Source organism: Rhodamnia argentea, chromosome 6 (genome assembly GCF_020921035.1).
Source record: "Rhodamnia argentea isolate NSW1041297 chromosome 6, ASM2092103v1, whole genome shotgun sequence".
Classification (NCBI taxonomy): domain Eukaryota; kingdom Viridiplantae; phylum Streptophyta; class Magnoliopsida; order Myrtales; family Myrtaceae; genus Rhodamnia; species Rhodamnia argentea.
The window spans coordinates 18733135-18752850 of record NC_063155.1 but is presented as its reverse complement, the minus strand read 5'-3'; the positions used below and the strand labels follow the sequence as shown (position 1 = coordinate 18752850).

The 19716-nt window shown below is 40.3% G+C and overlaps 2 protein-coding genes across 2 annotated transcripts in view; both read left to right on the top strand.

Annotated features, from left to right (window-relative positions):
* Nucleotides 1-19716, top strand: part of LOC115751677 (protein BONZAI 3-like) — a 1030407-nt gene that overhangs the window by 637518 nt on the left and 373173 nt on the right. The window lies entirely within an intron of this gene.
* Nucleotides 6244-14544, top strand: LOC125315531. The gene is made up of 7 exons (XM_048280716.1): nt 6244-8826; nt 8920-9328; nt 9865-10368; nt 10524-10856; nt 10973-11050; nt 12008-12739; nt 13711-14544. The coding sequence occupies exons 1-7, from the start codon at nt 6326-6328 to the stop codon at nt 14542-14544; spliced, it is 5391 nt and encodes a 1796-aa protein (XP_048136673.1). The 5' UTR covers nt 6244-6325.

Genomic DNA, 19716 nt, shown 5'->3' with positions numbered 1-19716 from the left:
GGGATATAGATACCTGGTGATATCTGCCCGCCCCCCTTTTCATCAGTTTGTTTCCCTCTAGTATCTATACGCTATTTCTCGACTGATCGACTTCTTAGTTGCAACTTTGATGATGAAATTGTGATTTCACGTTGCTTTGCTTTGCTTGACTTTCTCCGGCGGTCATTTGCAGTAATTTATCTGGGCAAATGGGACAGAACCACATGATGATTTATATATTTCCCATTTAATCAATATCTTAATTGCAAGTTGTTTGTTGATGAACAATGAACATGCATACTTGTGATGAGAGAGAGAGAGAGAGAGAGAGAGAGAGAGAGAGAGAGAGTTGCGAAAAACGCCAAGAGATGCACAAATTCAAGAGCAAAATAGCTAAGGATGAAAGTAAAATAAGAACGCACGAGACACGATTTACGTGGAAAACCCAAAACGGGAAAAACCACGGGGAGAGAGAAGGGTTTCACTATCTTCAAAAATGTGTACAAGCGTACAATTAAAGATCTAAAGATCTAACAAGAAGAAGTGAAAAACAAAGGGTTTCAGGGCGAAAGTAAAAGCAAAACGTTACAATATGCTATTCAAGATATCCTTTTTATAACCCCATCTAAGAAACCCTAAAACAAAGTGAATGGTCCAAAATAACCTTATCACTAATTTGAAAGTCAAAAATATAACAAATCTCCACCTTGACTTCAAATCTTCAGAAGTGCGTTTTACCAAACGCCACAAGACCTCTCTCCCTCACCATCAAGAGTGACCACACAAGGCCACCCACCAAACGATGGAATCGACAACGCACACTCCTAAGCCTACGTGAGCGTACTCGATGTAGGAAACAAGGGATGAAACGCCACCAACTCCGCCTAAGTAACTCAAACAGTGAGAACACCAACCAAGTCCAAACAATGCTTGAACTTAGTCAAAGGAATTGGTTTGGTCACATATCTGTTGGATTATTTGCTGTAGGTACTTTCTTCATTGTAACTGTACCCTTAGCAACCTCATCACGCACAAAGTGATAACGAATGTCAATGTGTTTCGTTCTCTTATGATACATCGCGTTCTTGGTTAGCTGGATTGCACTTTGGTTATCGCAAAAGATAACGGAGGCTTCCTCCCGCTTTATCCCAAGTTACGTAACTAAACGCTTCAACCAAATAGCTTCCTTTGCTGCTTTCGTTGCTGCCATGTACTCTGCTTCGGTAGTAGATAAAGCAACCGTGTCTTGCAAAGTTGCTCTCCAACTAACCGCGGAGCCACCAAGCGTAAAAACATAACCCGTCAAAGATCTCCTTTTATCGAGATCACCCGCATAGTCGAAATCAACGAAGCCAACAACCGAATGCCCCGTATCACAATCTTTATCAAAGACCAAACCAACATCTGAGGTGCCCCGGATATACCGAAGAATCCACTTCACCGCTTGCCGGTGAGCTTTACCTGGATGTGCCATATACCTGCTCACAACACTAATCGCTTGGGAAATATCCGGACGAGTGCAAACCATAGCGTACATAAGACTACCCACAGCACTAGAATATGGAACTCGAAACATCTCATCTTCATCTTCTTTGGTTTTAGGTGACAAAGAAGCAGAAAGTCTAAAGTGAGACGCCAAAGGAGTACTTACTGGTTTAGCATTCTTCATGCCGAAACGTTCAAGCACTTTTTCAATATACCCCTTCTGCGAAAGGTATAATTTCCCAACCCGTCTGTCTCTGCAAATCTCCATACCTAGAATTTTCTTGGCTGCTCCAAGATCCTTCATCTCAAATTCCCTGCTAAGTTGCTTTTTTAACAAGCGTATCTCCGACATGTCCTTCGCTGCAATGAGCATGTCATCCACATACAATAGCAAATAAACAAAAGAACCATCATGCAATCTCTTATAGTACACACAACTGTCATGCGCACTTCGCGAATAGCCATGACTTAACATAAAACTATCAAACCTCTTGTACCATTGTCGTGGAGATTGCTTGAGACCATAGAAAGAGCGTTTCAATTTGCAAACGTGATCTTCTTTACCCTCAATAACGAATCCCTCGGGTTGAGACATATAGATTGTTTCCTCAAGCTCGCCATGCAGAAAAGCGGTCTTGACATCAAGTTGCTCAAGTTCTAAATCATAAAGGGCCACTAATGCGAGCAACACACGAATGGAACTATGTTTCACAACTGGAGAGAACACTTCATTAAAGTTGATCCCTTCCTTCTGACTAGAGCCCTTCGCTACCAAATGTGCTTTGAATCTTTCATCTTGAACCCCTGAAATTCCCTCCTTTTGTTTAAAGATCCACTTGCATCCAACGGCTCTTTTGCCCTCGGGCAATTTCACAAGATCCCAAGTTTGGTTCTTATGAAGAGACTCCATCTCTTCATTCATCGCAACAAGCCACTTTTCAGATTTAGAACAACTAGGAGCTTCACGAAATGTAGAAGGTTCTTCAATACTAAGCTCTTCAGCAACTGTAAGAGCATATGCTACTAAATCAGCAAAACCATACCTCTGGGGAGGCTTAATTTGCCTTTTAGCTCTCCCCGCAGCCAAAGTCCGAGGTTGTTCCACTTCTTCTACTTCTTCTTTAATCGAATTTGAATATTGTTGCTCACCGTCACTTTTTGGTTGAATAGGAACATCTTCAGAAGTTCTCCTTGGATGCTCTACATTAAACTCCACCTCTTTCGCTATATCCTCTTCTTGAATATCTGCACACTCAACAACTTTTCTTCGATCAAGCATAGAGTTTTCATTAAAAGTAACATCCCTACTGATTATAAACTTTGGTGACCGAGGATCAGAACACCACAATCTATATCCCTTAACTCCATATGCATAACCAACGAAAATACCTTTCTTGGCTCTAGGTTCAAGCTTACCAACTTTTACATGATAATAAACGGGACATCCAAATATTTTCAAAACAGAATAATCGAAGGTTTACCGAGACCATACCTCATTTGGAGTCTTACATTCAATTGCGGTAGAAGAGAATGATTCACCAAATAAAATGCTGTGTTCACGGCTTCAGCCAAGAAATCTTTATCAAGTCCAGCATTAGAAAGCATACATCTAGCTCTCTCTAAAAGTGTTCGGTTCATGCGCTCCGCCACCCCATTTTGTTGAGGTGTATACCTAACTGTTCTATGTCGAACAATCCTTGAATCTTCACGGTACTTGTTAAAATCACCTCCGCAAAACTCAAGACCATTGTCTGTTTTGAGACGCTTTATCTTCTTGCCGGTTTGATTTTCAATCAACATCTTCCACTTCTTGAACATATTAAAAACGTCACTTTTACGCTTCAAGAAATAAACCCGGACTTTCCTAGAAAAGTCATCAATAAATGTCAGAAGATAAACTGCACCACCTTTAGATGTAACTTGTGCGAGTCCCCACAAATCGGAGTGAATGTAGTCAACTGTGCCTTTTGTCGAGTGCACTCCAAGATCGAAACTAACTCTGCGCTGTTTCCCGTAAACACAATGCTCACAAAAGTCAAGTGAGACCGTATGCTCCCCACAGAGTAAACCACGCTTACTCAAGATTGTCATTCCTCTTTCGCTCATGTGACCCAACCGCATATGCCACAACCTTGATTTATCAGAATCTGAAGAGGATGATATATTTAAAGAACCAACAATAGTAGTTCCCTGCTGAACGTAAAGACCATTCTTCTTGTTACCTCTCATCACAATCAAGGAGCCTTTTGAAATTTTCAAAACTCCACCTCTACCGATATACATGCAACCAGTGGAATCCAAACTGCTCAAAGAAATAAGGTTCTTCTTCAAATGCGGGATGTGCCTAACATCTGTCAAAGTTCTTACTACATTGTCATGACATTTAATCTGCACCGTACCAATACCCACAATCCCGCAAACCGCATTGTTGCCCATCAAAACCGAACCACCAGTTACTTTCTCATATGTGTGGAACCAATCACTATTTGGGCACATATGGTATGAACAAGCCGAATCCAAAATCCGTTCATCGTCTACACGACAATCCAAAGACAAAACAGTAAGAACATTATCTGCATTAACGGACTCATTATCCTTAACCAAACTAGCCGAATCAGAACTTTCCATTGACTTTTTTCCCTTGGCTTTGAGCAAAGGACACTCGTTTTTATAGTGTCCGAACTTGTGACAATAGTAACACTCAACCTTTCTCTTATCCTAGCCCGACCTAGATTTTGAACGGCCTTTATTATTACTGCGTCTATCCCGATGATTGGACCTTCCCCTAACAACTAAACCTTCGCTTTATTTGCACTTGCTACTCGCATTCAACTTTGTACGCATCTCTGCAGAATTCAGCGAAGCCTTCACATCTTCAAGAGTTATGAATTCTCTTCCATACAACATAGAATTCATAAAATTCTCATACAAGGTCGGTAGTGAGCATAACACAATTAGGGCTTGATCCTCATCATCTAACTTCAAATCTAGATTTTTCATATCCATAACAATTTTATTAAATTCATCTAGATGTTCTTGGATAGGAGTACCTTCTTGCATCTTTAGCGTATAAAGACGCTGCTTCAAGAATAATATCGTCGTAAGAGATTTATTCATATAGAGACTCTCTAACTTTTTCCATAATCCCGAAGCCGTTTCTTCATCAGCAACTTCACGAAGCACCTTGTCGGTTAACGACAATTGGATGGTGCTATACGCCTTCTCTTCCATCTCCTCGATCTCTGCCGCAGTCATGTCGTTGGGATAATTCCCATCCAAGGCTCTAACCGAACCTTCTCGACGCAACAAAGCCTTCATCTTGATCCTCCATAGCCCAAAATTGTTTTGGCCATCGAAAGGTGCCACTTCGAACTTGATAGATGCCATCTCGAACAAAAGATCGAAATTCCTTGGCTTTGATACCAATTTGTTGCGAAAAACGCCAAGAGATGCACAAATTCAAGAGCAAAATAGCTAAGGATGAAAGTAAAATAAGAACGCACGAGACACGATTTACGTGGAAAACCCAAAACGGGAAAAACCACGGGGAGAGAGAGGGGTTTCACTATCTTCAAAAATGTGTACAAGCGTACAATTAAAGATCTAAAGATCTAACATGAAGAAGTGAAAAACAAAGGGTTTCGGGGCAGAAGTAAAAGCAAAACGTTACAATATGCTATTCAAGATATCTTTTTTATAACCCCATCTAAGAAACCCTAAAACAAAGTGAATGGTCCAAAATAACCTTATCACTAATTTGAAAGTAAAAAATATAAGAGAGAGAGAGAGAGAATGACTTTGGACAATGCATTCTTTTCTCAAAGTAAAAAAAGTAAAGTCGGTAGAGCTCAGTATAGAAATGGCATTGCACCATCCCACTGTTGGAATATATAAATATTAAACCACGTCTCTTCTAACAACTTAAATTTTTAGAACAGTTAGTTGTGGTCGCATCAATTCTAACATAGTATCGGAGCGGGAGGTTTTGAGTTCAAACATTTCTAGGCCCCTATTTTTATTTGCCTTCCAATGAATATGTACATGCTTAGTACTAGATAAAAGACCGTACTAAACATGAGGATGAGTGTTAGAATATATAAATATCAAATCACACCTTCTTCTAATAACTTAAGCCTTTAGAATAGCTGATCGTGATCTCACCTAATCGAACGCCCATCACAATTTGGAAGTGGTACATTATGGACCAAAATTACAAAATTTAATCCATCATTTAAACAAAATAATAGATGGGAGAAGCAAGAGCGGGAAACAAAAAATCGACTGATTTTAAAAATAGAAGGATATTTTAGTCACTCAACAATAAATCTAGAAGGTGAAGAGAAGAGAGAGTGAGGAAAAAAAAAGTAGGGTACAGGTGACCAACTTTGTTTCCGGCCATGCAAAGTTATTTTGGTCAATTTATAACAAAAAATGGTATCGAAATAAAGAGGGATGGAAATAGCCCCACCTTGTTTTTGTTGTGATATTATCCTTTTAACTTAGAATTTATCACATTTAGTTGCAGCCATTTTTAAAGAAATTATTTTTTAAAAAAGTTACAGGGCACATGCCATCTACTAAGCTTTAAGAATTATTTGTAACCTCTGACATGTTAAAATCCAAATAGATCCGCAATTGAGCCATAAACATTTCATTTCCTCTTAGGTACACTCAAGGGTCCCCCTGACTATCTCTACTGTTCTCGTTGTTTTATCACTTTGCTCCTCCTTTCTTTTCGTACGTCGAGTGATTAGTTCTCTGCTCTCTTACAGCTTCCGTCGGGCCCATTTGTTTGAGCCAAAACAAGAGGAAAAAAAAAGGGGGGGCTGAGGAAAATAAATTTCTAGAGAAGAAGGAAGAAATGGCCGGGAGTTTCTTTACCTCCGTCGCGGTGAACCTGGTCTCGAAAATCGGTGGGTACCTGTTTGCTCCCATTGGGCGTCAATTTGGGTACGTGCTATGCTACAAGAGCTACGTCGAAGATCTCCAAACCGCAGTCGAGGAGCTGGAGGGTGCGAGAGAAAGTGTGCAGCAGTCCGTCGATCAAGCCAGGCGCAACGTAAACCCAATACGCCCTTATGTTGAGGATTGGCTGGGGAAAGCAATGAAGGAGGCTGAGGAAGCACAACAAATGTTAGAACGTGGCAAGACTGCAAAGAATGCTTGCTTCCGCGGGTGGATTCCCAATCCATTGGTGCGCCATCGAATAGGCAGACAGGTGAGGGAGGCAACTGAATTCATTCGGGTACTCCGTGAGAAAGCCCGAAATAGCGACTTCAAGAAAGTCTACGATGAGAATATTCCACCAGGAATTGTCATTGATCCCCCGATTCCAGTTACAAGAGATGCCTTGGAGTCGAGGGCTTTGATCGCGGATGATGTAATGAAGGCTTTAGCTGATGACAAGGTCCATGTGATTGGGGTGCATGGAGTAGGTGGGGTTGGCAAGTCCAAGCTTTTGGCGGACATAAAAAATAGAGTTAAGGGAGAGAAGCTGTTCGATGAGGTTGCCATGGTAGATGTATTACGCAATCCAGATCCAAAAAGAATTCAGGGAGAAATCGCTGACTCTCTCGGCCTGAACCTAATGAATATGGAAACTACTCGTGGGAGAGAACTTTTGCATCAGAGGTTGACGGGATTAAAGGGGTATCCTAAGAAAAAAATTCTCATCCTTTTAGATAATTTGTGGAAGAAGCTAGAGTTGGAGGAAGTTGGAATACCTTGCGGAGATGATAATAAAGTAAGGGGCTGCAAGCTATTGCTAACGTCAAGACGCCCAGATGTTTTGCGGGACGACATGGACTCCGACCGATTATGCGAACTCAAAGTGTTAGAGTATGGTGAAGCACGAAGACTTTTTGAAAGTTTAGTGGGGAACAGAGTTGACGATCCTGATTTTGCACCCTTCGTAGAGGGAGTGGTTAGGAATTGTAAAGGCTTGCCACTTTGGATTGTTTCGTTGGCAAAAACGTTGAAGCACAGAGATTTAACTGCGTGGAGGAGTGCTTGGACCAATATAGGTGGGTCGGTTGAGAAATTAATAGTGGAACTAAATTACAATGACTTAAAAGAGAAGAGGATCAAATCAGTGTTCTTGGTTTGTTCTCTACTCTCTGGGTTAATTTCGTTGAGGGATTGCCTTGTCTATTGCTTGGGTTTGGGTTTATATGAAGAATTATGGAAGACCATCGAAAACGCTAGAGATAAGTTGAGTACGGATCTGCATAGCCTGAAGGACTCTTCCTTGTTAGAAGATAACGATGACAAGAAATGGTTCAGAATGCACGATGTCATTGTTGACGAGGCCATCTCTATTGCTTCCAAGGAGTGGGACGCCTTGGTCGGGAGGGAGGGTGAAGCGTTTAAAAAATGGTCAAAGGATGAGCTCAGAAAATGCACAGCGATGTCCTTGCGTCGGGTTGGCATTGCTGAGCTTCCTGAAAAATTGGACTGCCCAAACTTGAATATACTTCTATTAACCGAACACAATCCGTCTCTCAAAATTCCCCCATCATTTTTTGAATCTATGAAGAAGCTCCAAGTCTTGGATATTACTGGCTTATCTTTCACCTCTCTACCTTCGTCGATTGAGTTCCTTGAAAACCTCAAGTCCCTATGTCTTGATGACTGCCATCTAGAGGATGTGACTGTTCTTGGAAAGCTGAAAGGATTGCACTCCCTAAGTTTCTCAAACTCTACAATCGCTGGGCTTCCCAGAGGAATAGATAGATTAACGGAATTGAGATTTTTGGACTTGAGAGGGTGTAAAGGGCTCAAAGTTATCGAACCTGGGGTGCTTGGAAGCTTGGTTAATTTAGAAGAACTGTATATTGACAGCTTTGATCAGTGGCAGGCCGAGGATGATGCGCTGCGAAGCAACGCCACCCTGGCTGAGTTGAAGAACATGAAAAAGTTGAAAACTCTCTACATTACTATTCCTCATTCCACCACTCTCTCAAGCGACCTCCCATTTGGAAATCTGAACGAGTATAAAATACAAATTGGGGGCACTGAGGGTTGGTGGGGTAGATACGAAGTGTCCAGAACGTTGAAGATCAAGCTTGATTCCGGTAATCTTCTCCGTGAAGTGTGTATGCAGGAATGTTTGGGGAGAACGCAAGATCTCCGCTTGGATGGATTACAAGACGGCGGAGATAGCATTCACAACTTGTGCACCGAAGGTTTTCACGAATTGAAGCATCTTCACGTAAAAGATAACCGCTCATTTCAGTATGTTGTTGACTCCACAAATTGCTTGGCATTTACGAGATTGGAATCGTTGGTTCTCGAGAATTTGAACAAGTTAGAGAAGATTTGTCACGATTGTCTTGAAGCTAGTGAGGATGTCGAGATTCTATCGCAATTGAACACATTAACCTTTTGTGATTTACCAAGGCAGGGACACGTAAGGAACAAGAATCCAAGAATAATGTTGGGTCTCCGAAACTTAAGGGTGTTGAAGGTGCACAATTGTGAGAAGTTGAGGTTTCTTTTTTCTTCTTCCATGGCCAAAACACTGCAGCAAATTAGAGAAATAGAAATAGTGAATTGTGAGCTGTTGGAGGAAATTATAGATGTGGAAGAAGAATCAGAAGAAGTTGCATCCATCGACACTTCGGAGTTTTCTCAGTTAACCTCTTTATCTCTTGAAGAATTGCCAAATCTCAGGACATTCGCTTATGGGATGTATCGTATTTACTGCTCAATCTTAACAAGATTGAGGATATCTGAATGCCCTAAAATGACGACATTCTCTTCATTTAAAGGAAAGCAACAATCGATAGCAGTTGATACAGGTTTACAACAACCATTTGGTGGTGTCAACTCTAGCTTGTCCTTGCCTATACTCTTCGATCGAAAAGTGCGTAAATATCTCTGGTATTTTCTATTTTATGTTTATTGCAGAAATATTGTTTGTGCTTGTAGTCTTGTAGCCGATGAAGCAGTTGAAAATTCTGTCCGTCATCGTGTCCTTTAAAACCTCTTGTTACTACGCATATGTTATTTTTCTATGACAATGGTATAATCTTGGGTGACCGACTCCATTCTTGAGATTACATTATAGTACATATTATCATGGGTAACCAACTTCATCCACATCAAGACATTTAGGAGTTCGTGGTCGAGAAACTAACATGTGGTCCTTTGATACGAGTTCTTTTTCCGAGCTTGGAGGAATTGACCCTCGTATCGTGTGGGTTGATGAAGATATGGCCCAATGAACTTTCTGAAAAATCATTCTGCAAACTAGCATCTATCACAGTCCGAGATTGTGAAAATTTGTCTCATATTTTACCCTCAACTTTAATAGAGAGGTTCCGGAGCTTGAAAATGATCGAGGTGGTCAAGTGTACCTCTTTGGAAGCATTAATGGAACATGTTCCTGTCAATTCGAAGGAAAGGCAAAAACGTCTCGTCTCGTTAAAATTAAAAGAAGTGAAGTTGTGGGACCCGCCGAGGCTGAATGCGTTGGTGCCAAGCAGCACCAAAGCAATGTTAGGTCTTTCTAGTTTGACTAATGTTAGCTTGCGCTATTGCCACGATTTGAGATTTCTCTTCACAAATGACACATGTGGGACTCTTGATAAACTGGAGAAGCTAGAAGTTTCTGGTTGCAATAACATGCGGGAAGTAATCACCACGGAAGAAAGTGAAGGGAGAAAGTTGAAGCCAGTGAAGTTCTCTCATTTACGTACATTGAAGCTGTGTTCCCTTAAAAGCTTGATTAGTTTCTGCTCGGGAAGTTGTGCATATGAGTTTCCCTCCCTTAGAAAGCTCTCAATTTTGGAGTGCACCGAAGTGAAGGCGTTCATACCGAGGATGCCGGCACCAAGAGTGGAGACGATGAATCGGGGATCCGCCGGTTTTGATGAAAGTCTACATTCTTTATTTGTCGAGAAGGTTTTCCTATTTCCTTTATCTCAGCTGTATCGCTACTCATGTGATTTACTTTCTTTGTGATGCTCTGGATACATAAGCAACTTTGCTTCAATGCCGATCATTGTGACTTTAGCCATGTGATGCTTATGCGAGTTGTATTTCCCATATTGGAAAAGCTACGTCTAACAGGAATTCAATCCAGACAACTTTGGGAGAATGAGATGCCCAATGAGTCCATTTGTCGATTGAAGGTCCTTGAGGTGAAGCAGTGTCCCAACCTATTGAATGTCATTCCAGCATTTATGTGGAAGAGGCCACTTCACCGCATGGAGTTCTTGACGGTTGAGGAGTGCCCACGCTCGAGAAACCTTTTAACAATCTCTATGGCAAAGAGTCCGGTACAACTCCAGCATCTTATTCTAGGTGGCTGTGGAGAGATGGAGTACATTATTGCCGGAGAAGAGGAGAAACCTGAAGAAGCAATTGATATAATTGAAATTCCTCAACTTGTCACTCTACATCTTCACAAAATGATAAAACTCGGGAGTTTCGCCATGGGAAGCATATTTCAAAGTGGCCCTCCTTGGAGAATTTTATTGTTGAAGATTGTAATGCCTGTGTGGAGGTGATTATAGGAGATGCCGGTTGTAGAAGACTGGAGGGCGGCGTTCCAACGCAACAGCCACTTTTGCTAGTCGAAAAGGTTTGCGCGCATTCTTCTCTAATGGCATATCTTGTTTCGTGTCCTTGATGCTTTGAGCTAGACAACGTAAGGGTCTATGGGGTGACTTATGCTAACTCATCACTTTTCTTTTAGAAAATTTTGACTTTAAGTTAATAAAAGCTACTTCTTTAAAATAAACATATTGACACGCGTATCAGAACTTCTTCATAAGTTTCCGAAACTTGATATACTTTTTTTTTCATTCTCAAATTTTAAACTAATGTGATCTTTCATTTATACTGTAACTCAAATACAAATATTACTTAGACGGTGAGCGCCGGTTGACATCTTTCAACTAATCTAAAGGCAAGACGATGCAAAAGCGGTGAGCTCAAATTTAAATCTTGTTCAATGTAAGATTAGAGGATAAGGGCATCCCGAGTCCTAAAGCTTGAATTCGACACTCAATTCCTAAAAGAATTTTTTAACATGCGCTTAACTCGTAATAATTACAGTCCTGCATGGCAATTAATGCTATGATGGAGCTTCGTCAAGCGCAAGCCCGGGAGGGAGGGGCTAAATGGGGAGTCTATAATTTGTCCGAGAAAATTTTGAAGTGCAAGACTCATGAAGCATTGCTCTTGTGCTAACTGTTTTTTTTTTCCCATGTCAATAACTTACAATGTGTATGTGTGTGCTGTAATGAGCCAAATCTAAGACAGGCCGGATTGGAGGCTATGGATTATGGTATTGCTCAAGCATAATTTTTTATATATGTATTAGAACAAAATTATGCTTTCTACTTTCAAAGTAATATGACAAGATGTATTCAAGAAAATGCGATGTTGAGGGATGGTATGTGCATCTAGTCTTCTTTCCTTACTATTATACTAATAATGTTTCTCCTATGATTTTCATTATTCTTGAAATTAAAGTATTTTGCTTTTTGAGGGTGACAAAGAGTTGGCTTTAATGAATTGAAATGAAAAATAACAGGTTGAGTTTCCTAGTATGGAGTCGATGAAGATCTCGCACATGGATAACGTGGAGAAGATATGGCTTGGTGAGCTTGCTTCAAATGCCTTTACCAAGCTCAAGACACTAGTAGTTGAGTATTGTGAGAAACTTTCAACCATATTTTCATCTCATATTGATCTCACGAGATTTCAAAACTTAGAGAAGATAACTATGACCGATTGTGGGTCCTTAGAAGTGGTGTTTCATGTCCAAGAGGTCAATTTTAGCAAAGCTTATTGTACAAGCACTTTTGAATTGAGAGAATTAGTTTTGACACGGCTCCCAAAATTGAAGCACGTGTGGAGTGGACTTCCTCAAGGAGGTCTTACCTTTGGACGCTTACGTAGCATGGAGGTTATTGGGTGTGTGAGTCTCAAAACCTTATTTCCAATTTCAATAGCAAAAAGTTTGACATGGCTCGAAGAACTTTTAGTAGAGGATTGTGGGGTGGAGGAAATTATCATGGAAGATGGAGTAGAGAGGAGTGCGGGTGATGTGTTCTTTCCGGGATTGATCAAGTTGAAGTTACTTGAGTTGCCGGAACTAAGGCGCTTCTACCGGAATAGTCATACTTCAACATGGCCATTCTTGAAAGAATTGGGAGTGAGACACTGCAGCAAGATGAGGTCATTCTCATTCGATAGCGAATTCCAAAGCTACCATGGTACAACTACCAGCGAGAATCAACCTGCACTCTTTTGTTTTGAAAAGGTATTGTCCTTAATTCTAGCGCTTTGCCGTTGTTTACATTGGCGTATGTGCTTAGCCTTCAGAGCTTTGTTATTTTCCATAAGAGATTGAAATTGCTAAACACTTCACGCTTGTTAATACTTGCCTAACCACACCTGTCAAGTGCTTAGAAATTTAACGATTGTTTGCAGTTAATTATCTTCAGCTCATATTTTTCGGAGTGGGCCGCTCATGTCTTTTGGTCTCCGAAATGAGCCGTTAAGATTTTGAAAAGTTCTTATGTTTCTTTGTACTTTCAAGATCACCAACTCCTTAAAGAATCCACCGAAGTTTATTTTGATGGCTTGCCAACACTTTTGAAGTTACTAACGTTTAATCAAAATTACCAACTTTAATTTGAGTGTTATATTAGTGATATATACCTACACACAAATAGGTTCGATTTCGAACCTTATGGAACGCTAAAAAGGGCCATTATGTGCTTTTGGTTTGTTGCTTAGCTTACCCGATATTTTATTCCCGATCAATCGTTATAGTTTGAATGCATTCTTCTCAGAGTCATTTAAAAAAAAATTAGACATGCGAACCGCTACTTAGAAAACAAAATGCAACATATTAATACAACATCTTGCTATTGAGGGCGCATCTACTCAGTGGACTACATATGGAACCCGATTTTGTAAAACAAGTAAGTTTTATGTTTCAAGTTTTTGCTAAGAACTTGTTGAAATTCACATATTCTAACTTTCGGATTGAAATAGTCGACAATTGAAAGAGCTCAAGTATGATTGAAAAAAAAAAATTAACTGTCTTCATCAAAATTCGCTAAACATACTTTGATTGAACATTGGGCAAACCACTAACAATATACATTTCTGTTTTCCGTAATAAATGGAAGGACATTTTAGTCATTAGGTCATGGTCGTGCCCCTTATTTTACTTTTGTTGACCTAATTCAAACGCATTCCTAACGGGTCATTCCACAATTGGAGATATTGAGATTAGCGAGGGAGGATGTTGTGATGATACCGCAGCATTACATCTTTCGCAATCTCGGAGGGCTGGGTTTGGGATGCTACCACGATGAGAATATCGCCTTTCCCTCCGACTTCCTTCTCCAGCGATTTCCCAACCTGGAAGGGCTTGGTGTGGGTTGTAGCTCTTTTGAGGAGATATTTCCGGAAGATAAGTTTGGACGTGGGGGAGCTACTCTCTCTGGAAGTCCGACCGATGTGGAAAGACCTCTCAAGGCACTTGGAAATTTGAAGCAACTTCAACCGTATAAGTTGTATAACCTGAGCCGAGTTTGGAAAGATGGCTCCTTAATGGCTGAAATCCTTAAACAGATTGAAACTCTGTGGGTTTGGAATTGCCTGAATTTGTCAATCGTGTTTCCATCTCCAACTCCATTCGAGAGATTGAAGCAATTAAAAGTAGAGGACTGCGCTGGTTTAGTACATATCGGGACTTCCTCGACCGTGACAAGTCCGGTGCACCTTACTAGGCTAATCCTAAGAAATTGTGGTGCAATGGAAGACGTGGTAACAACAGATCATGGAAATGGAGCAGAGGATATCTCTTTCCCCAAGTTGCAAGAGTTGATACTTGATGGTTTACCAAGCCTTGAGAGCTTCTCTCCCACGAATTGCGCGTTCGGGTTCCCATCATTGGTGCGTGTTGTCTTCACGCGGTGCCCCAAGATGAATATATTCTGCAAGGGTGCCTTGAGGACACCACAACTAGACAAAGTACTCCTCTCCGACGGGGATGATGAATGGCGTTGGGAGGGCGACCTCAATACCACCATCCAAACCTTATCGATGTGAAACAAATCCCCACCGAATCGAGTCGGCGAGGTAATTCTGCGCGCTTAATTGTGTCTCTACGAACCGGGTGTCCCTAGAAAGAACAGTTATGTTCCCTTCGAGTTCTGTATTAGCTCATATGAGTTATCAAGTAGGTCTTTTATTGAAAATGTTTGTTTCTTTCGGGTGTCATGCTCACTACAATTAAAGTGGCTGCTTTCATTTTGCAACCTGTGCTGTAATAGTGTTCTAGTTCATGTTGTTGATGCCTCTCGACAAGGCATCTTTGTGCCAACATGTGGTATTCACGATGGCAGGTGCTTCATTGAATGTCTCTTTCTTTTTCTAGTTTAAGATGTCCTCTCTATGTTGTTTTGTTGATAATGTACTGGTGTAGCATAATGGTTGCGTAATTAACATCTTGACGGAGGATAAATATATCACACATGTACATGCTTCGGATTTTTTGTGTCACGGAAAAAAGTTTATGGTATATGTGTCACGGCTGGCATAATTTTTGTGTTTTTTTGGGGCTTTTGCCCTAAAACATTTTATACTTTCTTCTCTTCAACTTCTAAATATATGTCATCTAATTAATGCCCACAATGAATGGATTTACATAGAAAGGAATTCGTATGTTGTATCTATGGATATAGCTAATCAAGTTTTATGTTGTATGTGATAAAACATCAATTTATAAGTTTTTCTTTGGTCGAAACATCATTGATAAGTTGACCACGTTAAAATCACAATATATAATTTGCCACGAGCAATAGGATCTTCATGCTTGAAAAATTGGTTGAGTACATCTAATTTCAGCATTTCCGATTAAAGTTGTGCTGATGGTTATTGTATATAATTTGTCTATGGATAGAAAATGGAGTGAAAAGTACTGATATTACCAATACCAATGTGAAAGAACATAATCCATGACTTAACTTTTGAGTATCTCAATAATTCCATATATTTCCAAGATATTTTAAATATGAAATATTATTATGTATTTATCGCATTGTTGTTCCCTTGCAAGGTCACAGACTTAATTCTAGTATTCACTTTGTGGATTTTGTAGCAAGTCCTTCAAACACTTGAATCTTTTTGTTATTTCTTGTTCCTCCATTCCTAACATGTTTAGTCCACCAAATGCTAACTTTAATTACTCCAATTTAGAATTTCACTAACTTTCCTATTTTATGAGAAATGTAATGTATCACACATTTACTGAGCTTTCGGTATGCATTCTTCTAAAAGCTGTTCAATGTAACACTGTGCCACTCTGTGTCATGAACCAAGTCCTTCATTTGTTGCCACCGGTTCTCTCAAAATACTGAATTCTTGATGATGTCTTGCGATTGCTGGAAATCGATAAGGTGAGGAATGGGATCGCCTCATACGGAAGAAGTTGCATTCAAGCTCTTCAGCTTTTGTTGATCATCATCTTGCTCCATGGCGAAGTTCTCAAGGGCTGCTTGGACCCTTTTTGTTATGTTTCTTCTTCCCTTTAATTCTGAATTGAATGAATCCTGTGGGGAATCGGCTTAATCAGCGTTGTGACACTTTATTGGATTTGTATTGTAGCGCCGCCAAGACACACAGCTATGGACTGCCATTTTCTTGGTGATTTGGCATGTAGGAGCATGTTGCTTCATCCACTACACTATGGCTAATTTGATTGTTGTTTGTCAAAACTCGGCGAAGGACGTGCCTTGAAGTCATTCTGATTTCTGACTAGCTTGTTTCGAATGCTTTTTGCTTTTGGAATAAAAGAGACTACATTGAACCCTCATGTTGTCACCATCGGTTTGCTTGTCCGAGTGATTGTACTTATATGAGGAGGATTTTGATGATTGGTAAGGAATAATGTCCTAGATTGCGTGATCGTTATTGTTTCTTGTATATCACCTGCGTCGCCTAGTACGGACATTATTGTCTATTAGTTTGTGCATTTGAGAAGAGTGTAGGGATAAAATCATTTGCGAAAAGATCAGCCAATCACGGGTCAATCAAACCTCAAATTATTGCAACCAGTAAGATAGGACCAGAACACTATCTAGATCAAAATCCTGACCAATCATGAAATGATGGATCGAAAGCATCGTATTGTGGTCGACTTGCAAAGGCTTGTTGGTTGTTTCAGGCTTAACACCCTTCGCAATGTTCGTATTATTAATCGTTTGTACCGAAAATGCGAGTGCTTAAGGATATCTCAGAAGAGTGATTTAGTCGGGGATCCTCTTTATCATCCCCGGTACCTTCAGAGTTGTTTCTCGAAAACTATACCGGCACTAGGCTCTTTGGCCTGCCTCTCATGATGGGAAGATACACTGGGATTCATTTATTAACGTGTGGACTACATCAACTTCACTTTAAAATCTGAGTAACCCACATTTTGAATATAAATCAGATCCTTTAGTGACCGAAACGAGTTTCAGCAATCAAATGATAATTAGATATGTCTTTGTGCATTTAGTCTAATCACTTTTTTTTTTTGTTCGAACTATTCTAATCACTTCACTACGCTCTTCTTTCAATTGCTTTTTTATTGGGCAATGCGCGACCTTTTGCTTTGGATTTAGGTATAACCCAACCAAGGAATTCTCAAATATAGAACAAAAGACCCATGGAATATGGAAATACGTTTAGGGGGGCAAAGCACGTGATATTAACTCGAGATTATCATTCCAATCAGGTGACTTAATTGATTGTAAAATTTAAACAAGTCCTTCAACAGGATCAATTGCTAGGTGTGTGACGCCGCATCTATATGTCACGTACGACTCTTATAGTAGTTAAGACGCTCTCTTTTTTCCTTTGTTTTATTTTAAGATTTTTCATTGGAGAACATAAAATTCGAGATAGGGTTAAGTTATTCGAGCATATTTGTATTTTTGTCAAAAATATAATTCAGCCGGTCTTGCCGAAACAATTGATTAATAGATTATAAAGGGCAAAAGGACATTAGGAGTGCCAATATTTATGTATAGCGCTTACTCTAATGCCGGTATTATTTTTTGGATCATTTAAGTGTCAATTTTTTGAAAAACGGTTATTTTAGTGTCGACTCTAGTGAGCTTCGCCGGAAATCTGACATGGCATCCACGTGGCTCGTTGGAGTTGCTATGTAACGGCCTTGGGCCCCACACGCTTCCGCTGCGCCACTTTCCCTGCGCCACTCTGCAAGATATTGTCCGCTTCGGACACACAGTTCTCACGGTTTTGTTCCTCCGAGCGTCGCCCATACAACGCCCGGAAAACGCGTCTTGCAAGTTAAGAGGGCCCAAGCCTTATAAACAAGCCCAAGACTCCCCTCCTAAGCAATGTGGGACAAGGGGATGTCACATAATCCCCCCCTTAGCGGCATAGCGTCCCCGCTGTGCCCTCGGCGGCACCAGCGAGTGCCCACCGTGGTCCACATGTCTTGTCGGAAGTCGGCTCTGATACCAACCGTAACGGCCTTGGGCCCCACGCGCTTCCGCTGCGCCACTTTCCCTGCGCCACTCTGCAAGATATTGTCTCGCCCGGACACACAGTCCTCACGGTTTTGTTCCTCCGAGCGTCGCCCATACAATGCCCGGAAAACGCGTCTTGCAAGTTAAGAGGGCCCAAGCCTTATAAACAAGCCCAAGACTCCCCTCCTAAGCAATGTGGGACAAGGGGATGTCACATGCTAAGTCAACAATAAAAAAAACCCTAAAGTTAAAAAAATTAAAAAAACTAAACAATAAGCTAAATAAACTAAAAAAACAATTGCAGTGGCTAGGGCTTGGAAGCCCCCGCCACCACCGCCCCACCATTGCAATTAATGGCCGGCGATGGGTGGGGGATGGCCTAGGGGGGTTCTTGAGCCTGGCGACCCCCGCCGAGGCCTCACCAAGGTCAGCAAGGCCTACTCGTGGTCGGCCTCGCTAACCCACGGCGAGGCCAACCTTGCCTAGATCATTGAGATCAAATTTCTAACCCTCATTTTTCTGTCACTTTGAATTAAAAAAAATTATTAAAGGTTCTATGTTTTCAAACTTAGATTGTTCTCGTATCTCATTTTATTTTTTAGGCACGCATAAGCATGTGATCTTTTCTATTTAGCTAAGTGAAAAAATAAAACAAATAACGCTTCAAAATTCAATTGGACCAAACCGGAGTGCAAATGGATTGGATTAGATCAGCTGTTTCCTCCTTGAGCCCAGTCCGCATATTTGGCCCCAATATTAGTTTGATCTGCCCATTGATCCGGTCTAAAATGAATATCAAAATCAAGTTTCAAAGAATTTCTCTTTTCCTCGCAAAAGAAGATAATATCTATGTCTATATTACTCATAAGGGAAACGTGAGGAAGTTGGGTCTCTCTTTCTAGAGTCCAATTATGCCCTTAAAAATACAATCAGTGCCGCTGCACTTTGCAAATGGTTGAAGATACATGAGGGGTTTTAAATTGAAAAATGACAACCAGCGGTTATGATTTAACCATCTGCTTGGTGGTGGTTTAGTGGGACTTAAGTGAGGGAAAGCTACCTCTAGCAATAAAATCACAAGCAAATAAATTTGGGTTAATATCCCGAAAAACTCCAAACTAGTACACCCGTGACAAATTTACCTCAAATTATTTTTTTATCACAAAAAAGAAAATCGACACACCTATGATAAATTTACCCAAATTATTTTATTAACTACGAAAAATCCTAAACCGATACATATGTAATAAATTTACCTCAAAACTAATTTTTTTTGCCATAAAATACCCCAAACTAGTACATTTATAATAATTTTACCCTCCATCGGTTTCCGTTAAATTGAGTTAATATCACAAAAAACTTCAAACCGATATACGTGTGACAAACAAAGGGTGAAACCTCCCAAATGGGTATATCTGTTAATTGTCACGTGTCATCTAACTCAACAATTTGAGAGTAAAATTTAACGAAAACTAATGGATGGTAAATTTATCTTAAGTGTACCAGTTTGGGATAATATTTGTCACATATGTATCAATTTAAAATTTTTGGTGGTAAAACAAAATAGTTTGGGGGTAAATTTGTCACAAGTGTACCAATTTGGGATTTTTTGCTGTAAAAAAAAAATAATTTGGAGTAAATTTATTACAAATGTACCAATTTGAAATTTTTCGTGGTATTAACTCATAGATTTTGCATCGAGACAATTTCATCATTCTTTATCGAAAGTGTTCCGTTTTATCTA

Coding starts and splice junctions, on each gene's coding strand:
- LOC125315531 (XM_048280716.1), top strand. CDS start 6,326: ATGGCCGGGAGTTTCTTTACCTCCGTCGCGGTGAACCTGGTCTCGAAA. Junction 9,329..9,864: donor CTATACTCTTCGATCGAAAA/GTGCGTAAATAT, acceptor GTCAATTCGAAG/GAAAGGCAAAAACGTCTCGT. Junction 11,051..12,007: donor CACTTTTGCTAGTCGAAAAG/GTTTGCGCGCAT, acceptor GAAAAATAACAG/GTTGAGTTTCCTAGTATGGA.